This window comes from Ranitomeya variabilis, chromosome 2, assembly GCF_051348905.1.
Source record: "Ranitomeya variabilis isolate aRanVar5 chromosome 2, aRanVar5.hap1, whole genome shotgun sequence".
Classification (NCBI taxonomy): domain Eukaryota; kingdom Metazoa; phylum Chordata; class Amphibia; order Anura; family Dendrobatidae; genus Ranitomeya; species Ranitomeya variabilis.
The window spans coordinates 387798248-387818546 of NC_135233.1; the positions used below are offsets into that span (position 1 = coordinate 387798248).

Sequence of the window (20299 nt, forward strand, 5' to 3'; positions counted from 1 at the left end):
CATGAGCGGATTCTGAACTGGATCATTTTATTTCCTTTTTTTTTTTTTTTCTCATCCCACAACGGATCCAAAAACAGAAATATTGACTGGGTGTGTGCAGAGAGGCAGAGTGAGTGCGGCACTGGCACATGGTGCCCCTCTAACCCCGCTCCGTGCCCCCGACACACGCAGACAAGCAAAAGGGAGCTATGTTCTGACTTCCAGGCTCCAGATCTCCCCATCATCCACTGCTGACCCTGAGGCCGCCATCATGTGATAGACGATCACCTTGGAGATACATGATAATATCCTGTCTGCAGCCACCACTAGGGGGAGTCCCTGTATACAGAGATACATGAATAAAATCCTGTCTGCAGCCACCACTAGGGGGAGCTCCCTGTATACAGAGATACATGATAATATCCTGTCTGCAGCCACCACTAGGGGGAGCTCCGTGTATACAGAGATACATAAGATTCTGTCTGCAGCCACCTCTAGGGGGAGCTCCCTGTATACAGAGATACATGATAATATCATGTCTGCAGCTACCACTAGGGGGAGCTCCCTGTATACAGATATATTATAGGATCCTGTCTGCAGCCACCACTAGGGGGAGCTCCCTGTATACAGAGATACATGATAATATCCTGTCTGCAGCCACCACTAGGGGGAGCTCCCTGTATACAGAGATACATAAGATTCTGTCTGCAGCCACCTCTAGGGGGAGCTCCCTGTATACTGAGATACATGATAATATCATGTCTGCAGCTACCACTAGGGGGAGCTCCCTGTATACAGGGATACATGATAAGATCCTATCTGCAGCCACCACTAGGGGGAGCTAGGTGGTCATCTGCCTGAAGCAATCGCTGATCTGCTGCAGTTTTTCAGTATTCCATCAGTGCGACGTCCCCTCTCACTAAGCAGTAAGGGCTGCAGCCGATCAGACGCCATGTTTCCTGCCTGGATCAGCCGCACTGACATATGAGGCCTGAAGTGATCACAGGTCGTCCCTTTCGTTTAGGACAAATGGTGGCAGAAAGACCTTTTTCTTGTATTTTCGTCCTGAACTGTTCGGAGCCCGTTTCACTCTAAATCTGCACATAAAGGGTGAGAGTTGGGCTTTCCCTGTTTTTTCCTGGGGCTCCAGTTGGGTCAGATTTTGGGGTGGCCTCTTACGTTTGGAGATTTTGTGTTCGGGATAGATTGAGGGGTTATGGTTTGGATCAGTCTTGTTATCTGGTGGTGGGGGCAGGCTGTTGTCTCTGTTATCAGCCCTTCCCTGGCGCTGTCATTCTCCTTGTTTGCGTTGTGCGGTTGTGACCCGGATCACTGCAGGAATTCTCTGACATAACGTTATCGGAATCGCGCTTTGTCGCTGTGGCAATGACCCAATAATCAGTGCCGCCACCGGTGAGAATCGGTCTCCTCCATCGTACAGTTATCACAATGACTTATTTTAACCCTTCCAGTTCAGTTTATAAATAGATAATGTACAGTGATGGCTGCCAGCGACTCCAGACTGTTACCACTACGAGGGGGCACCAAGGTCATTGTCGGGGTATCCCCAAGAAAGCCCCCAATATCTTGTAGGAGCCATAGCCTTGCTCTGCTGCACCTGTGGGTGGTCATTGTGTACCGTATAAGGCTCCATCATCCCTGTGATCGGGACGCAGCCGGGACCGGACAACCTGCGGGGCCACAGAAAAAGACAGTTCACATTATGCTCCCTGGTGGCCTCGTGTATATGGGGGAGGCATTGTTTCCTTGTTGACTAAGGTTCATGAAGAGGTTAATGTTTTTCTGTGGTCTCCCAGGGCACGTAATGGACGAAGGTATATGGGTAATTATATTCTATTCCCTGGTGGTTTACAGTATATGGGGCATTATATATTGTTCCCCGGTGTTCTACAGTATATGGGGCATTATATATTGTTCCCCGGTGGTCTACAGTATATGGGGCATTATATATTGTTCCCCGGTGTTCTACAGTATATGGGGCATTATATATTGTTCCCTGGTGGTCTACAGTATATGGGGCATTATATATTGTTCCCCGGTGGTCTACAGTATATGGGGCATTATATATTGTTCCCCCGGTGGTCTACAGTATATGGGGCATTATGTATTGTTCCCTGGTGTTCTACAGTATATGGGGCATTATATATTGTTCCCCGGTGGTCTACAGTATATGGGGCATTATGTATTGTTCCCTGGTGTTCTACAGTATATGGGGCATTATATATTGTTCCCCGGTGTTCTACAGTATATGGGGCATTATATATTGTTCCCCGGTGGTCTACAGTATATGGGGCATTATATATTGTTCCCCGGTGGTCTACAGTATATGGGGCATTATATATTGTTCCCCGGTGGTCTACAGTATATGGGGCATTATATATTGTTCCCCGGTGGTCTACAGTATATGGGGCATTATATATTGTTCCCCGGTGGTCTACAGTATATGGGGCATTATATATTGTTCCCCCGGTGGTCTACAGTATATGGGGCATTATGTATTGTTCCCCGGTGGTCTACAGTATATGGGGCATTATATATTGTTCCCCGGTGGTCTACAGTATATGGGGCATTATATATTGTTCCCCAGTGGTCTACAGTATATGGGGCATTATGTATTGTTCCCCGGTGGTCTACAGTATATGGGGCATTATATATTGTTCCCCGGTGGTCTACAGTATATGGGGCATTATATATTGTTCCCCAGTGGTCTACAGTATATGGGGCATTATATATTGTTCCCCGGTGGTCTACAGTATATGGGGCATTATATATTGTTCCCCGGTGGTCTACAGTATATGGGGCATTATGTATTGTTCCCTGGTGTTCTACAGTATATGGGGCATTATATATTGTTCCCCGGTGGTCTACAGTATATGGGGCATTATATATTGTTCCCCGGTGGTCTACAGTATATGGGGCATTATGTATTGTTCCCCGGTGGTCTACAGTATATGGGGCATTATATATTGTTCCCTGGTGGTCTACAGTATATGGGGCATTATGTATTGTTCCCCGGTGGTCTACAGTATATGGGGCATTATGTATTGTTCCCTGGTGTTCTACAGTATATGGGGCATTATATATTGTTCCCCGGTGGTCTACAGTATATGGGGCATTATGTATTGTTCCCTGGTGTTCTACAGTATATGGGGCATTATATATTGTTCCCCGGTGGTCTACAGTATATGGGGCATTATATATTGTTCCCCGGTGGTCTACAGTATATGGGGCATTATATATTGTTCCCCGGTGTTCTACAGTATATGGGGCATTATATATTGTTCCCCGGTGGTCTACAGTACATGGGGCATTATAATATTGTTCCCTGGTGGTCTGAGGTATATCTTGGATTATATTTTGTTCTTTGATGGGGTAGATGGGTAATTATATTCTATTTCCTGGTGGTCGCTGTCTCTAACATCATGTCCTCCCTCTATCTGAAACTGAACCTGTCAAAAACTGAACTCCTCGTGTTCTCTCCCTCTACTAACCTACCTTTGCCTGACATTGCCATCTCCGTGTGTGGTTCCACCATTACTCCAAAGCAACATGCCCGCTGCCTTGGGGTCATCCTTGATTCCGAGCTTTCATTCACCCCCCACATCCGATCACTGGCTCGCTCTTCTTACTTGCATCTCAAAAACATTTCGAGAATTCGCCCTTTTCTTACTTTCGACTCTGCAAAAACTCTTACTGTTTCTCTTATTCATTCCCGTCTGGACTATTGTAACTCTCTACTAATCGGCCTCCCTCTTACCAAACTCTCCCCGCTCCAATCTGTCCTGAATGCTGCTGCCAGGATCATATTCCTCACCAACCGTTACACCGATGCCTCTACCTTGTGCCAGTCATTACACTGGCTACCTATCCACTCCAGAATCCAGTACAAAACTACTACCCTCATCCACAAAGCACTCCATGGCTCAGCACCACCCTACATCTCCTCTCTGGTCTCAGTCTACCACCCTACCCGTGCCCTCCGCTCCGCTAATGACCTCAGGTTAGCATCCTCAAGAATCAGAACCTCCCACTCCCGTCTCCAAGACTTTACACGTGCTGCGCCGATTCTTTGGAATGCACTACCTAGGTTAATACGATTAATCCCCAATCCCCACAGTTTTAAGCGTGCCCTAAAAACGCATTTGTTCAGACTGGCCTACCGCCTCAACGCATTAACCTAACTATCCCTGTGTGGCCTATTAAAAAAAAAAAAAAAAATCAGGTTCCTCGCATCATGTTCTCATACACTTTATGCAGTTAATAGCACTCTGTGTCTGTACTGCTACATACTTAGGCTGTTAACTGGTTCATGCAGCTTTACATGAACACCCGAGCCTTACACTATGGCTGGTCTGAATAACTAAAGCAATTGCTACCATCCACCTCTCGTGTCTCCCCTTTTCCTCATAGTTTGTAAGCTTGCGAGCAGGGCCCTCATTCCTCCTGGTATCTATTATGAACTGTGATTTCTGTTATGCTGTAATGTCTATTGTCTGTACAAGTCCCCTCTATAAGTTGTAAAGCGCTGCGGAATATGTTGGCGCTATATAAAAATTATTATTATTATTATTATTATTATTATTATTATGAGGCGTTATGTTTTGTTCCCTGGTGCTCTACAGTATATGGGGCATTATATATTGTTCCCTGGTGGTCTACAGTATATGGGGTATTATGTTTTGTTCCCTGGTGGTCTACAGTATAAGGGGCATTATATATTGTTCCCTGGTGGTCTACAGTATATGGGGCATTATATATTGTTCCCTGGTGGTCTGGAGTATATCTGGGATTATATTTTGTTCTTTGATGGGGTATATGAGTAATTATATTCTATTCCCTGGAGGTCTACAGTATATGGGGCATTATGTTTTGTTCCCTGGTGGTCTAGGGTTATATGACGGGTTACAGTGGTGACATTTTGCTTGTGTGGTGGCAATGAGTATAGTACGATCTGCTTGGAGACCCTCGCTGGGCTCAGGATGACCTGTTTCTGATTTGGGGGGCATACCTTCATACACAGTACAGTGCCCATCACTGACCATGATACATTGCCTGGCATTAATATACACAGTCCGGTAATGGCTGATGATCTCTCCAGAATTCACGCGGCACTTTGTGGTTCCGGCTCTGGTGGGCCGGTGCTGCCGTGTGGTCGGCTCAGCATTACACTGATCGCTTTATGATACGACACTATAGACTCACGTCTGTCTATCCTGATGCCATGAGGCCTCATTGGTAAACATGGTCAGAAGGAAAAACCGTCTCTGTTGCCTCTGGCAACCAATCAGAGCGCAGCTTTCATTTTTTAAGCAACTGCAGTTAAATGAAAGCTGCTCTGTGATTGGTTTCCGGGGGCAACAGAGACACCTTTTCTTTACACCTTTTGTGCCCCATGCTGTTACAGGTGCCGCTGAGGAAGGAAGCGCATGTGGGGGGCCTTGGCCGGAGGTCTCCCACCATCCGCAGACTGCAGACCACCATAAGATTTTTTACCAGGATTTGTTTCTTGATAAAACAACAATCAACACGGGAACATCATAAAAATCCGGACAAAATCCCGACATCCCAGAGACCAGATTCTCTATTCTGAACATTCAATCATCTATGTGTACAAAAAGGACAGTCCTGATTATCTGATGATGAGACAGTCCTGATTATGTGATGATGGAGACAGTCCTGATTATGTGATGAGGACAGTCCTGATTTATGTGATGAGGACAGTCCTGATTATGTGATGAGGACAGTCCTGATTATCTGATGATGAGACAGTCCTGATTATGTGATGAGGACAGTCCTGATTTATGTGATGAGGACAGTCCTGATTATGTGATGAGGACAGTCCTGATTATGTGATGAGGACAGTCCTGATTATGTGATGAGGACAGTCCTGATTATGTGATGATGGGGGATAGTCCTGATTATGTGATGAGGATAGTCCTGATTCTGTGATGATGGGGACAGTCCTGATTCTGTGATGAGGACAGTCCTGATTATGTCATGAGGACAGTCCTGATTATGTCATGAGGACAGTCCTGATTATGTGATGATAGGGGATAGTCCTGATTATGTGATGAGGATAGTCCTGATTCTGTGATGATGGGGACAGTCCTGATTCTGTGATGAGGACAGTCCTGATTCTGTGATGAGGACAATCCTGATTATGTGATGAGGACTGTCCTGATTATGTGATGAGGACAGTCCTGATTATGTGATGATGGGGGATAGTCCTGATTATGTGATGAGGATAGTCCTGATTCTGTGATGATGGGGACAGTCCTGATTCTGTGATGAGGACAGTCCTGATTATGTCATGAGGACAGTCCTGATTATGTCATGAGGACAGTCCTGATTATGTGATGATAGGGGATAGTCCTGATTATGTGATGAGGATAGTCCTGATTCTGTGATGATGGGGACAGTCCTGATTCTGTGATGAGGACAGTCCTGATTCTGTGATGAGGACAATCCTGATTATGTGATGAGGACTGTCCTGATTATGTGATGAGGACAGTCCTGATTATGTGATGAGGACAGTCCTGATTAGGGTTGAGCGACTTTGACCTTTTTAGGGTCGAGTCATGTTTCGCGAAACCCGACTTTTTGAAAAGTCGAGTCGGGCGAAATCGGCCGATTACTGCGAAAAGTCGAGGATCGGCCGGAACACGAAACCCTATGCACGTCAATGGGGATTTTTTTTTTCTTTTTTTATTTATTTATTTATTTATTTTATTTTTATTTTATTTTTCTCTCTCTCTCTCTCTCTCTCTCTCTCTCTCTCTCTCTCTCTCTTTCTTTCTCTCTCGCTCCCCCCCCCCTCCGTCCCAGCGCAGAAAATCTCGTGTTACACATTGCAAATCCCTGCTGCGCACAAGCGATAAAATGATGATAGCCGTGCACGCCCCTAACCCCTATGTCATCACTCTGCCCACACTCCTTCATTGGCTGAAAAAATGGCGCTAAACGCATCATACGAAACGCGACTTTGGCGCCAAGATCGCGTACCGCATGGCCGACCCCAGACAGGGATCGGGTCGGGTTTCATGAGACGCCGACTTTGCCAAAAGTCGGCGACTTATGAAAATGAACGATCCGTTTCGCTCAACCCTAGTCCTGATTATGTGATGATGGGGGATAGTCCTGGTTATGTGATGATGGGGCAGTCCTGATTATGTGATGATGGGGCAGTCCTGATTATGAGATGAGGACAGTCCTGATTATGTGATGACAGGTGCAGTCCTGATTATGTGATGATGGGGGATAGTCCTGATTATGTGATGATGGGGCAGTCCTGATTGTGATGATGGGGGATAGTCCTGGTTATGTGATGATGGGGCAGTCCTGATTATGTGATGAGGACAGTCCTGATTATGTGATGATGGGACAGTCCTGATTATGTGATGGGGACAGTGCTGATTATGTGATGATGGGGACAGTCCTGATTATGTGATGATGGGACAGTCCTGATTATGTGATGATGGGGCTGTCACGATAATGCCAAAAAATGTCATATTGTGAGTTTACTTTCAGAAGGACATGGCTTTCTACACACACACAATGCAGCTGTGACCCCCCTTTGCCCCCCTGCATTCCTCCATGCAAAGGCAAGACCTAGAGCAGGGACACTGGGTAACTAGAAACTAGTGTGTGAGCAGGGTGTGGCTTTAAACTGCAGACAACCAATCCTGTAAAGCCACTCATTGTCCCTCCCCTCTCACTCAGGAATTCCTTTGTCTGAGACTTTGGAAACCTAAATAACTATCAGATCAGTGCATATCATTACTCAGCCCACTTAGTGATGTCAGGACAGAGGGCATATCTTTTACTCCTGCTGAGTAGCAGATCAGTCTTGGCCCGGGAAGCAATCTAACACCAGCTTGGCAAAGCTGTTCCATGCATCTGGATGTATTATCCTCCTCTCACCTTCCCCTTACTGTTGGGGTTCCTCAAGGATCAGTCCTAGGCCCCCTCCTCTTCTCTTTGTATACTGCCCCTATTGGACAAACAATCAGTAGATTTGGGTTCCAGTACCATCTCTATGCTGATGACACCCAATTATACACCTCTTCTCCTGCTTTCACTCCGACCTTCTTAGAAAACACCAGTGATTGTCTTACCGCTGTCTCTAACATCATGTCCTCCCTCTATCTGAAACTGAACCTGTCAAAAACTGAACTCCTCGTGTTCTCTCCCTCTACTAACCTACTTTTGCCTGACATTGCCATCTCCGTGTGCGGTTCCACCATTACTCCAAAGCAACATGCCCGCTGCCTTGGGGTCATCCTTGATTCCGAGCTTTCATTCACCCCCCACATCCGATCACTGGCTCGCTCTTCTTATCTGCATCTCAAAAACATTTCTAGAATTCGCCCTTTTCTTACTTTCGACTCTGCAAAAACTCTTACTGTTTCTCTTATTCATTCCCGTCTGGACTATTGTAACTCTCTACTAATCGGCCTCCCTCTTACCAAACTCTCCCCGCTCCAATCTGTCCTGAATGCTGCTGCCAGGATCATATTCCTCACCAACCATTACACCGATGCCTCTACCTTGTGCCAGTCATTACACTGGCTACCCATCCACTCCAGAATCCAGTACAAAACTACTACCCTCATCCACAAAGCACTCCATGGCTCAGCACCACCCTACATCTCCTCTCTGGTCTCAGTCTACCACCCTACCCGTGCCCTCCGCTCCGCTAATGACCTCAGGTTAGCATCCTCAAGAATCAGAACCTCCCACTCCCGTCTCCAAGACTTTACACGTGCTGCGCCGATTCTTTGGAATGCACTACCTAGGTTAATACGATTAATCCCCAATCCCCACAGTTTCAAGCGTGCCCTAAAAACGCATTTGTTCAGACTGGCCTACCGCCTCATTGCATTAAACTAACTATCCCTGTGTGGCCTATTAAAAATAGAAAAAAAAACAAAACACATAATCAGGTTCCTTGCATCGTGTTCTCATACACTTTATGCAGTTAATAGCCCTCTGTGTCTGTACTGCTACAAACTTAGGCTGTTAACTGGTTCATGCAGCTTTACATGAACACCCGAGCCTTACACTATGGTTGGTCCAAATAACTAAAGCAATTGTTACCATCCACCTCTCGTGTCTCCCCTTTTCCTCATAGTTTGTAAGCTTGCGAGCAGGGCCCTCATTCCTCCTGGTATCTGTTTTGAACTGTGATTTCTGTTATGCTGTAATGTCTATTGTCTGTACAAGTCCCCTCTATAAGTTGTAAAGCGCTGCGGAATATGTTGGCGCTATATAAATAAAAATTATTATTATATTATATTATTATTTATCCTCCTAAGCCACAGGCCAGCCAAGATGATACCATGACATAACCTGTAAGTTCTCTTTTCAACGTTAACCCTATTTTATTTTGTAATCTGTAATGTATATACGAATCGTCCTTTCTAATATCTTTTTATACTTTGTAAACACTGCCAAATTTTTCATGGAGTAAAATATTTAATTGCTAGCTTGTCCCTTCTGCTCTATACGACTGTGCGTCCTCTGAAGTGAATTGCGCTACTGATTTGGTTTGGCTCCGGACCCGTTAATTGGAGCTGGTGGCAGCATTCTTTGTTCTGTGTGATTGGGAATCTTTGCAGCGACAGCGGCGTTGATAATTATTGTTCCTGCCTGTGTGGGAGTATATTGCCCTCGCAGCAGTGTGCCCAATAGCCAGTACATAGCAGGCAGCCTTTCTGGCAACGAATTACCCTAGGTGCAGTACCTAATCTGACCTGAGGGTAAGGGGTGCCAGAGAGCTGCTAGTTCCAAACTGGAACTGGGAAGTGGGATATAGATAAATTCCCTTCAGAAGGAACCAGGGGCAACCAAAACAACCCTGGTTCGTGACAAATTGGTGTGAGTAGTGGGGACGATAAAGATATCTTCCCCGGAATCCCTGACATACTGCTGGGATCCGTGACATAGTGTTGGCAGCACGGTGTGAACCGTGACAGGGGCAAGACCTGATTCTGTGATGATGGGGACAGTCCTGATTCTGTGATGATGGGGACAGTCCTGATTCTGTGATGATGGGGACAGTCCTGATTCTGTGATGATGGGGACAGTCCTGATTCTGTGATGATGGGGACAGTCCTGATTCTGTGATGACGGGGACAGTCCTGATTCTGTGATGACGGGGACAGTCCTGATTCTGTGATGACGGGGACAGTCCTGATTCTGTGATGACGGGGACAGTCCTGATTCTGTGATGACGGGGACAGTCCTGATTCTGTGATGATGGGACAGTCCTGATCATGTGATGATGGGGACAGTCCTGATCATGTGATGGGACCAGCGCTAATTTGTGCCCTATAGATATCTTATATTGGCGTATCAGTCAGTTCTGAGGTCTGTAATGTACTGGTTTTCTCTTCCAGTACGGGTTTCAAATATACTGGGATGTTTGGTTTTTGGAGGGCGTTGTGAGTGAGGAGGGAATGGGGTCTCCAGTCACTGATCCAGCAGGAATAAGAGGCACAAGCGACGTTTATCTCACAGATGTTTAGTGCAAGAAACTAAAGATAACGCGGTTACAGTGCGGGCTCTGTGGTCCTCCGGAATGATGGTGGGTCGGCCTGGCAAGACGTCCATCACTGACCCCCAAACACCCTGTAGTACAATTATTTCTTCTGAAGTCCGAGATCCAGGACAGTCCACACTGCCAAACTCCACATATTAACACTGCTGTTGTGTGGCTGATAACAGAGAATCTCACTAAAGGGCAGTCATTAGTCCACACCAAATAAAGGGGGCGCAGCAAGAAATAAGAGATAGCTGCACGCTTCTTACAATGTAACAGACAAATCCACACAAGAGCTCCGCCCATGAGGAACACCATGTCACCCAGTGCCCTGCCCCCGAGGGGAAACTTGTCACGTGCAGTCCCTTCTTTTTTTTTTGGGGGGGGGGGGTTGATTTTGTCTGGAATTTCTCAGGGTCCAGTGATAGAGGTCATCGGGCTGATTGCAGCGGCCTCCACAGAACCAAGGGCCGGGACTGGTTTAGTGGGTTTATTCCAGGCTGTGCAGAGCAGAGATTGGAGCTTGCGGAACACTGATCGCCGGAATATGATGAAGATCCAGGGGTCCAGGATGGGATTGAGAGCGCTGAATCGGAAAGCCATTAGATCGCCAGTTTCATCCATTGGGTCTCCTTTGTTGTAGAGGGCGCCCAGGAAAGCGCGGAGCTGTGGGTGACATAACGGACAAGTCATGAGAGGGCAGTGCCCGGCTGGCTGATGATGCAGGGTCAGAGCGGCCTACAGCCACTCCTGGAGAAGGAGGCGTCCTGCAGTCTTTACTACAGGTGGATTAGAACCTCACCACCCCAGACCACCAGGGATGCCACCATTAACCATTCCACTGCCCCCAGAGCACCAGGGATGACACCATTAACCATTCCACTGCCCCCAGACCACCAGGGATGCCACCATTAACCATTACACTGCCCCAGACCACCAGGGATGCCACCATTAACCATTTCATAGCCCCCAGACCACCAGAGATGCCACCATTAACCATTCCACTGCCCCCAGACCACCAGGGATGCCACGATTAACCATTCCACTGCCCCAGACCACCAGGGATGCCACCATTAACCATCCCACTGCCCCAGACCGCCAGGGATGCCACCATTAACCATTCAACAGCCCCAGACCTCCAGGGATGCCACCATTAACCATTCCATTGCCCCAGACCACCAGGGATGCCACCATTAACCATTCAACTGCCCCAGACCTCCAGGGATGCCACCATTAACCATTCCACTGGCCCAGACCACCAGGGATGCCACCATTAACCATTCCACTGCCCCCAGACCACCAGGGATGTCACCATTAACCATTCCTCTGCCCCAGACCACCAGGAATGCCACCATTAACCATTCCACTGCCCCAGACCACCAGGGATGCCACCATTAACCCTTCCAATTTCCCAAACCACCAGGGATGCCACCATTAACCCTTCCAATTTCCCAAATCACCAGGGATGCCACCATTAACCATTGCACTGCCCCAGACCACCAGGGGTGTTACCACCAACTCATTAAATGCACTAAACCACATGGAAAGTTGCCATTAACCCCTTGGTTGTCCCAGATCAATAAGGATGTCATCATTTATCCCTTAATCATTTCAGACCACCAGTGATACACGAATCCAGAGATGTTGCTGGATAAATTAGGATTATTCACACATTTCACAGAGCTCTAACAGCAATTACTCATTTTAAATATGATTTTTTTGCTGACTTGGGGGCCACACACGGTCACTACACAGGGGCCCTCAGTCCTCTATGTCCACTCCGACCGGGGTGCAATCTTCTGCAGAGGACAGAGGGGTGAGAGGCTCTGCCAAATGCTGAATCCCAGGTCACCAGTGATCGCAGACATTTGGTGTTTTCTCTTTTGCTGAAGTTTATTAGGTGATTGAGAAGAGAACTCAGATAAGAGACAAATCATTCTCTCAGCCTAATTAACCCTAAATCTACTGACTACAAACCACCCAAGCGCAGAGCAACTAGTGCCACAGGTAACCCAATACTGCGAGGGGACACATCAAATCCCTCTGGGGAGTGGGTCATAATGTGATAAACATTACACTGTACCCCCAGTGTCAGTAACATTATCCTGTACCCTAAGTGTCAGTTCCTGTACCCTAAGTGTCAGTGTCATTATCCTGTACTCCGAGTGTCAGTGTCATTATCCTGTTCCCCGAGTGTCAGTGTCATTATCCTGTACCCCGAGTGTGTGTCATTATCCTGTTCCCCGAGTGTCAGTGTCATTATCCTGTACCCCGAGTATCAGCATCATTATCCTGTACCCCAGTGTCATTATCCTGTACCCCGAGTGTCAACGTCATTATCCTGTAACCCGAGTGTCAGCGTCATCATCCTGTACCCCGAGTGTCAGCATCATTATCCTGTACCCCGAGTGTCAGCGTCATCATCCTGTACCCCGAGTGTCAGCATCATCATCCTGTACCCCGAGTGTCAGCGTCATCATCCTGTACCCCAAGTGTCAGTGTCATTATCCTGTACCCCGAGTGTCAGTGTCATTATCCTGTACCCCCAGTGTCAGTGTCATCATCCTGTACCCCCAGTGTCAGTGTTATCATCCTGTACCCCGAGTGTCAGTGTCATTATCCTGTACCCCGAGTGTCAGTGTCATTATCCTGTACCCCAGTGTCAGTGTCATTATCCTGTACTCCGAGTGTCAGTGTCATTATCCTGTACCCCGAGTGTCAGTGTCATTATCCTGTACCCCGAGTGTCAGTGTCATCATCCTGTACTCCGAGTGTCAGTGTCATCATCCTGTACTCCGAGTGTCAGTGTCATTATCCTGTACCCTGAGTGTCAGTGTCATCATCCTGTACTCCGAGTGTCAGTGTCATCATCCTGTACTCCGAGTGTCAGTGTCATTATCCTGTACTCCGAGTGTCAGTGTCATTATCCTGTACCCCGAGTGTCAGTGTCATCATCCTGTACTCCGAGTGCCAGTGTCATCATCCTGTACTCCGAGTGTCAGTGTCATCATCCTGTACTCCGAGTGCCAGTGTCATTATCCTGTACCCCGAGTGTCAGTGTCATCATCCTGTACTCCGAGTGTCAGTGTCATTATCCTGTACCCCGAGTGTCAGTGTCATTATCCTGTACCCCGAGTGTCAGTGTCATTATCCTGTACCCCGAGTGTCAGTGTCATCATCCTGTACTCCGAGTGCCTGTGTCATTATCCTGTACCCCGAGTCAGTGTCATCATCCTGTACTCCGAGTGTCAGTGTCATCATCCTGTACTCCGAGTGTCAGTGTCATCATCCTGTACCCCGAGTGTCAGTGTCATTATCCTGTACCCCGAGTGTCAGTGTCATTATCCTGTACCCCGAGTGTCAGTGTCATCATCCTGTACCCCGAGTGTCAGTGTCATCATCCTGTACCCCGAGTGTCAGTGTCATTATCCTGTACCCTGAGTGTCAGCGTCGTTATCCTGTACCCCGAGTGTCAGCGTCGTTATCCTGTACCCCGAGTGTCAGCGACGTTATCCTGTACCCCGAGTGTCAGTGTCGTTACACTGTTCCTTCAGGTTCTTCTCCTCTGGAGGTCTTCTTCTTTAGTTTTTTTACTTTCTGTATTGTGAGCTTATATCAGTCCAAAGCATAAAACGCATCAGGAGAAGCCTGAAAAATAGGGGGCAGAACAGTGGAGAATAAGGGGCAGGAGTGTGGAGAAAAAGGGGCAGGAGTGTGGAGAAAAAGGGGCAGAAGTGTGGAGTATAAGGGGCAGAAGTGTGGAGAATAAGGGGCAGAAGAGTGGAGAATAAGGGGCAGAGGTCTGGAGAATAAGGGACAGGAGTGTGGAGAATAATTGGCAGAAATGTGGAGAATAAGGGTCAGGAATGTGGAGAATAAGAGGCCGAAGTCTGGAGAACTAGTTGCAGGAGTGTGGAGAATAAGGGGCAGGAGTGTAGAGAATAAGGGGCAGAAGTCTGGAGAATAAGGGGCAGAAGTCTGGAGAATAATGGGCAGGAGTGTGGAGAATAAGGGGCAGGAGTGTGCAGAATAAGGGGCAGAAGAGTGGAGAATAAGCGGCAGAAGACTGGAGAATAAGGGGCAGGAGTGTGCAGAATTAGGGGCAGAAGACTGGAGAATAAGGGGCAGGAGTGTGGAGAATAAGGGGCAGGAGTGTGGAGAATAAGGGGCAGGAGTGTGCAGAATAAGGGGCAGAAGAGTGGAGAATAAGCGGCAGAAGACTGGAGAATAAGGGGCAGGAGTGTGCAGAATTAGGGGCAGAAGAGTGGAGAATAAGGGGCAGAAGACTGGAGAATAAGGGGCAGGAGTGTGCAGAATTAGGGGCAGAAGACTGGAGAATAAGGGGCAGAAGACTGGAGAATAAGGGGCAAAAATGTGGAGGATAATGGGCAGAAGTGTGGAGAATAAGGGGCAGAAGACTGGAGAATAAGGGTGGGAGTGTGGAGAATAGGGGGCGAAGTGTGGAGAATAAAGGGCAGGAGTGTGGAGAATAAGAGGCCGAAGTCTGGAGAATAAGGGGTAGAAATGTGGAGAATAAGGGTCAGAAGTGTGGAGAATAATTGTCAGAAATGTGGACAATAAGGGGCAGAAGTGTGGAGAATAAGGGGCGGGAGTGTGGAGAATAAGGGGCAGAGGTCTGGAGAATAAGAGGCAGGAGTGTGGAGAATAATTGGTAGAAATGTTGAGAATAATGGGCAGAAATGTGGAGAATAAGGGGCAGAAGTGAGGAGAATAATTGGCAGAAGTGTGGAGAATAATGGGCAGAAATGTGGAGAATAAGGGGCAGAAGTGAGGAGAATAATTGGCAGAAGTGTGGAGAAATAGAGGCAGAAGTGTGGGGAATAAGGGGCAGAAGTGTGGAGAATAAGGGGCAGGAGTGTGGAGAACAAGGGGCAGGAGTGTGGAGAACAAGGGGCAGGAGTGTGGAGAACAAGGGGCAGGAGTGTGGAGAACAAGGGGCAGGAGTGTGGAGAACAAGGGGCAGGAGTGTGGAGAACAAGGGGCAGGAGTGTGGAGAACAAGGGGCAGGAGTGTGGAGAACAAGGGGCAGGAGTGTGGAGAACAAGGGGCAGGAGTGTGGAGAATAATTGGCAGAAGTGTGGAGAAATAGAGGCAGAAGTGTGGGGAATAAGGGGCAGGAGTGTGGAGAAAAAGGGGCAGAAGTGTGGAGAAAAAGGGGCAGGAGTGTGGAGAAAAAGGGGCAGAAGTGTGGAGAAAAAGGGGCAGAAGTGTGGAGAAAAAGGGGCAGAAGTGTGGAGAATAAGGGTCAGGAGTGTGGAGAATAAGGGTCAGGAGTGTGGAGAATAAGGGTCAGGAGTGTGGAGAATAAGGGTCAGCACTGAGAATATTGAGTCGTCACAAAAACGTCATGGATTTGTTAATAAAAGTGTAAAAACTTCTGAATGTTTACAATTGTCGGTCAGTAACCATAGAAACGTCGGACTAAAATATCCCAAAACATGGAAGCCACAAAACGTGAAGATCAAAGTTTCTGTCATTGTCAAAACTTTTGGTCAAGACAGTAAATGTTTCATGTGACCCGGGGGTAACCGTAGTTCAGGAGGGAAGCAACAAAAATGGGAACAAGGGGCTCAATGTGATATTAGTCGGGGGGAGATGAGACGCAGTGTCGGAATGATTCTTTCACCATTGTAGTGGTGGACGCTCGGGTCTCACTTCCAGCAGATATGGTTGTAAAATCCGCAGTTAGTGAATGTAAACCTTCCTGTAATAAACATATTTATCCTATAGATAAAGCTGAAAGGGAAGTAATAGGGCAGAGGATGCGGACCACTCAGTCGCTTCCTGCCGGGGAGGCGTCGATGGAGGACAAGGTCCTGCACTGAGTGACTTCAACCCTGAGATGTCGGAGCTGAGGGTTGGGGTCGGGGTCCGCTTTTCCATTTCGGTTTGGGTTCCTCTCTCCCTATACCCTATATATAATTAACCCCTCACTCTCCCTCACCTGTCTCCCGTCATCTACGGGCTATGGGCACATTGATGGGGTTGTGATGGCATCAGCCCTCGTCAGCCTCTCTGGGGCACTCACCGTCATTGGCACCGAGCACACCATGAATATTGAGGTCATAAGCACCAGGAGGATGAGATGTTCCAGTTCCTCTTCTCCGGCTCCCAGGAACCACCCTCGGGCGCCCCCTCTGCGCAGTGAGCCTCTTCTCGCCCTCTGACCCTTCCTCATACGGCACAGGCTGGCAGTCACAGAGGCATTGCACAGTAATATTGCCAGGATTAGGAGTCCTGTCAGGCTGGCATACAGCAGAGAAAAGGCCAAAGCCCCATCTTTACCAGTCGTGGGTGGCACTGCCATCCGAATGAAGCACCAGGTGCCCGGACAGTACTGCTTATGTTCACCAACTCCTATCAGTGGCAGGGCACAGAGCAGAGCTGGCAAAACGTAGGAAATGGGCAAAGACGCCCGTGCCAGACGGTGCCCCCAGCTATGCTGGGCATACACATACGGATGACTTAGCGCCAGGCAACGTTCAAAAGCCATAAAAAACAGGATCATCATGGAGGACAGGTTAAAAAAAGTCATAGCAAATGCAAAAAGTTTACAGAGTGACTCAGAGCCCAATGCCAGGAGAGACGCCTGCTTGGCATAGGAGACGAAAACCACTGGACTCAGGACGCAGGTGCCCAGGAGATCCGTCACTGCCAGTCCAGTCACCAGGATACAAAATGGCGAGGCACGTGCTCTCCTTTCTCTGCGATGGACTCCCAAGATACCCAGTGCCAGCAGGTTTCCCAGTACTCCCATGGCAAACATGAGGGTGCTGATGGCCGGGTTACTATCGGCGTGTACCTGGGTGGAGTTCTCGCAGAAGTGGTGCACGGTGTTGTGGAGAGACGGCTGCACTGTTATCACAAGCGACGCCAGCATCTCTGATACTATTCGCTATCGCTCCCGGCTTCCACGAGTGCCCGTCTCTTCCTTCTAGAGCGGTCACCTCCTCTGTCTCTCTCCGGGGGAATGTCTCTTTTGCGCCGTGTTCACTTTCTCTTCCTTTTCTGCAGCTGCTTGTCTTCCATCCAGATCTGGTGAAGCCGCCCACCGGGCACCTCTGTGCTCTCTCGCTTCATGCGCGTCTGTCTCGTTCGATTACTGAGCTCTCTCTCTCCACTTTCTGCTTTCCCTCGTACACTTGACTCAATGCGCTGTGATCTGTCAGTGATATGACCAGCGAACAGAGACAGCCGAGTGGGAGGGGAGAGTGCGAGGAAGAGAAAGAGAGAGAACGAAAAGAAAAGGGAAAAGGGAAATAAACTGACGGAATGTGCTTTTGTATGTTTGGGGGTTTGTTTGTTACCTGATGAAGGTCGCACTGTAAAAATAGCAGCCGAAATGCGTTGTACTGTATTTTAAAATATTGTTTTCCTTTTTTTTTGAGAAAATAAATGAACTTTTATTAACATTTTTTTTCACTGGAAGTGGATGTATTCAAAAAATCCTAAGGTGATTAGCGCCACATTCGCTTGGAGTTTATTTTCCCTTTGACGGAATGTTAAAGACAGACGTAAAAAAAGATAAAAGTCCAAAAAAAGGCAAAAATAAATTAAAAGCGACAAGGAAAAAAAGACAGCAAAAGAGAGAAAATTAAAAAGAAAAAGGAAAGAAAAGTAGAGGAAAAAAAGTAATTTAAAAAAAAAGAAAGAAAGAAAAAGTGAAAGAAAGCAAGAAAAAGATGTAAAGAGAAATTAAATAAAAGTGGAAATAAATAGTTAAAGAAAGAGAGAATTAAAGTAATTCTTTTAATTTAATTAATTAAATTAAGAGAGAATAGAAAATGAAAGAAAAAAGTAAAAAAAGAGACAGAAAAAGAAAACAAATAGAAAAAGACAGAAAAAAAAGAAAGATAATAAAAGAGAGACAAAGAAATAGAAAGAAAAGAGAGAGGCAGTCCAAGAGCTCAAAATCTAATCTCCTCTCACACAATGTATCACACTCATCATCCTTGTGACCAGGAGCCACAGACTAATGATCTCCCTCCTACACAATGTACAACTCCCATCATCCATCTCATCGAGTTCACAGTTTACACCTATCAGTCCTGAGGTTCCTGAGCTTAGAGCTGAGTGCAGTGCTGCTTCGGGAGCCCTGGGGCCCTCAATTCTAATGATCAGTGGGGCCTCAACTCCTAAATGTAACCTCCCGCCAGGGCCGCCATCAGGGCATTACTGCCCTGACTGGCGTATGGGGCCCGGCGGGCAGAGGGGGCCCACATCGGGCCCTGTCTCATCTGCTCACCGGGCCCCTACCGGCAAGCTAAACCGGGCCCTTAGCAGCGCTGCGGCAACACTATTGATGTGCGGGTGCGGGCCCCCGCCCGCACGTCAATAGTTAACTGCCACCAGCCAATCGGAGGCTGGCAGCTGACGTCAGCCGCAGCGCGCACGTTGCCGGCGTCTGACGTCAGTGTCAGTTGCTGGCAAGTGCGCGCTTCAGCTGAGTGGAGGGAGCAGGAGCGCGGTCGGGTAAGAAGAACTTTTTTTTTATTATTATTGAGAGCGGCGATCCGGGGGGCCCGGAGCTCAATGCTGGACACACTGGGGCAGAATGCTGGAGCACTGGGGGTAGAATGCTGGAGCACTGGGGGTAGAATGCTGGACACACTGGGGCAAAATGCTGGACACACTGGGGGCAGAATGCTGGACACACTGGGGCAGAATGCAGGGAACACTGGGGGCAGAATGCTGGAGACACTGGGGGCAGAATGCTGGAGACACTGGGGGCAGAATGCTGGACACACTAAGGCAGAATGCTGGAGCACTGAGGGCAGAATGCTGGAGCACTGGGGGCAGAATGCTGGACACACTGGGGCAGAATGCTGGAGACTCTGGGGGCAGAATGCTGCAGACACTGGGAGTAGAATGCTTGACACACTAAGGCAGAATGCTGGAGCACTGGGGGCAGGACTGGAGACACTGGGGGCAGAATGCTGGAGCACTGGGGGCCGGACTGGAGACACTGGGGGCAGAATGCTGGAGACACTGGGGGCAGAATGCTGGACACACTGGGGGCAGGACTGGAGACAGGTGGGGCAAGAATGGACATACGGGGCATGATTGGAGACACGGGGCAGAATAAAAGACATGGGGGCAGGATGGATACGATGGAGACAGATGGGGCAGAATGGGGAGATCATATGGAGGCAGGATGGGGAGATCATATGGGGCAGAATGGATACTCATGAGGGCAGGATGGGAGAACATATGGCTGGAGCCAGGAAAGAGATACACGGGGCCAGGATGGGGGATGTTATTATTACCATAGGGGCTAATTAAGGGATATTATTACTGCAGTGACATATTTATTTTATTTTTTGAGGATACTGTTTTAAATGGGGGTGGGGCGGTCCTGTTACTGTGTAGAGTGATACAATGTCGCCTTTTTTTCTTCATGTGGTGAAATGTAGAAGTTGTGAAAAATTAAGTAATGTGTTCTGCAAGCGGATGAAAGATGAAAAACAAAGATGAAGGACTTCACCTAGAGACGTCACTGGTGAGTCAGTGTGTTACCTATACACTGACACTATACACTGTATACTATAAACAGAGCTCCTGTGTATAATGTCACCGGTGATCACTGTATTACCTATACATTATATACAGAGCTCTTGTGTATAATGTCACCAGTGATCACTATTACCTGTACACAGACACTGCATACTAAGTACAGATCTCCTGTGTAATGGCACTGATGGTGAAAGTATTGTGGGGTTTTTTTTATTACTGATCAGT

At 47.8% G+C, this 20299-nt stretch overlaps 1 protein-coding gene across 1 annotated transcript; it reads right to left on the bottom strand.

Moving 5' to 3' along the window:
• Positions 1 to 9031: 9031 nt before the first annotated feature.
• Positions 9032 to 17821, bottom strand: PTGIR (prostaglandin I2 receptor). The gene is made up of 2 exons (XM_077286423.1): positions 16590 to 17821; positions 9032 to 11206 (listed from the first exon to the last, which is right to left on the bottom strand). Exons 1-2 carry the CDS (start codon positions 17439 to 17441, stop codon positions 10952 to 10954), a joined length of 1107 nt encoding a protein of 368 aa, XP_077142538.1. The 5' UTR covers positions 17442 to 17821; the 3' UTR covers positions 9032 to 10951.
• Between the last annotated feature and the right edge of the window lie 2478 nt (positions 17822 to 20299).

Excerpts from the sequence above, each read along its gene's own strand:
- PTGIR (XM_077286423.1), bottom strand. The coding sequence starts at position 17,441 with ATGCTGGCGTCGCTTGTGATAACAGTGCAGCCGTCTCTCCACAACACC. Across the intron at positions 11,207-16,589 it reads TGTGCTCGGTGCCAATGACG|CTCCGCGCTTTCCTGGGCGC; the intron begins GTGAGTGCCCCA and ends TGTCACCCACAG.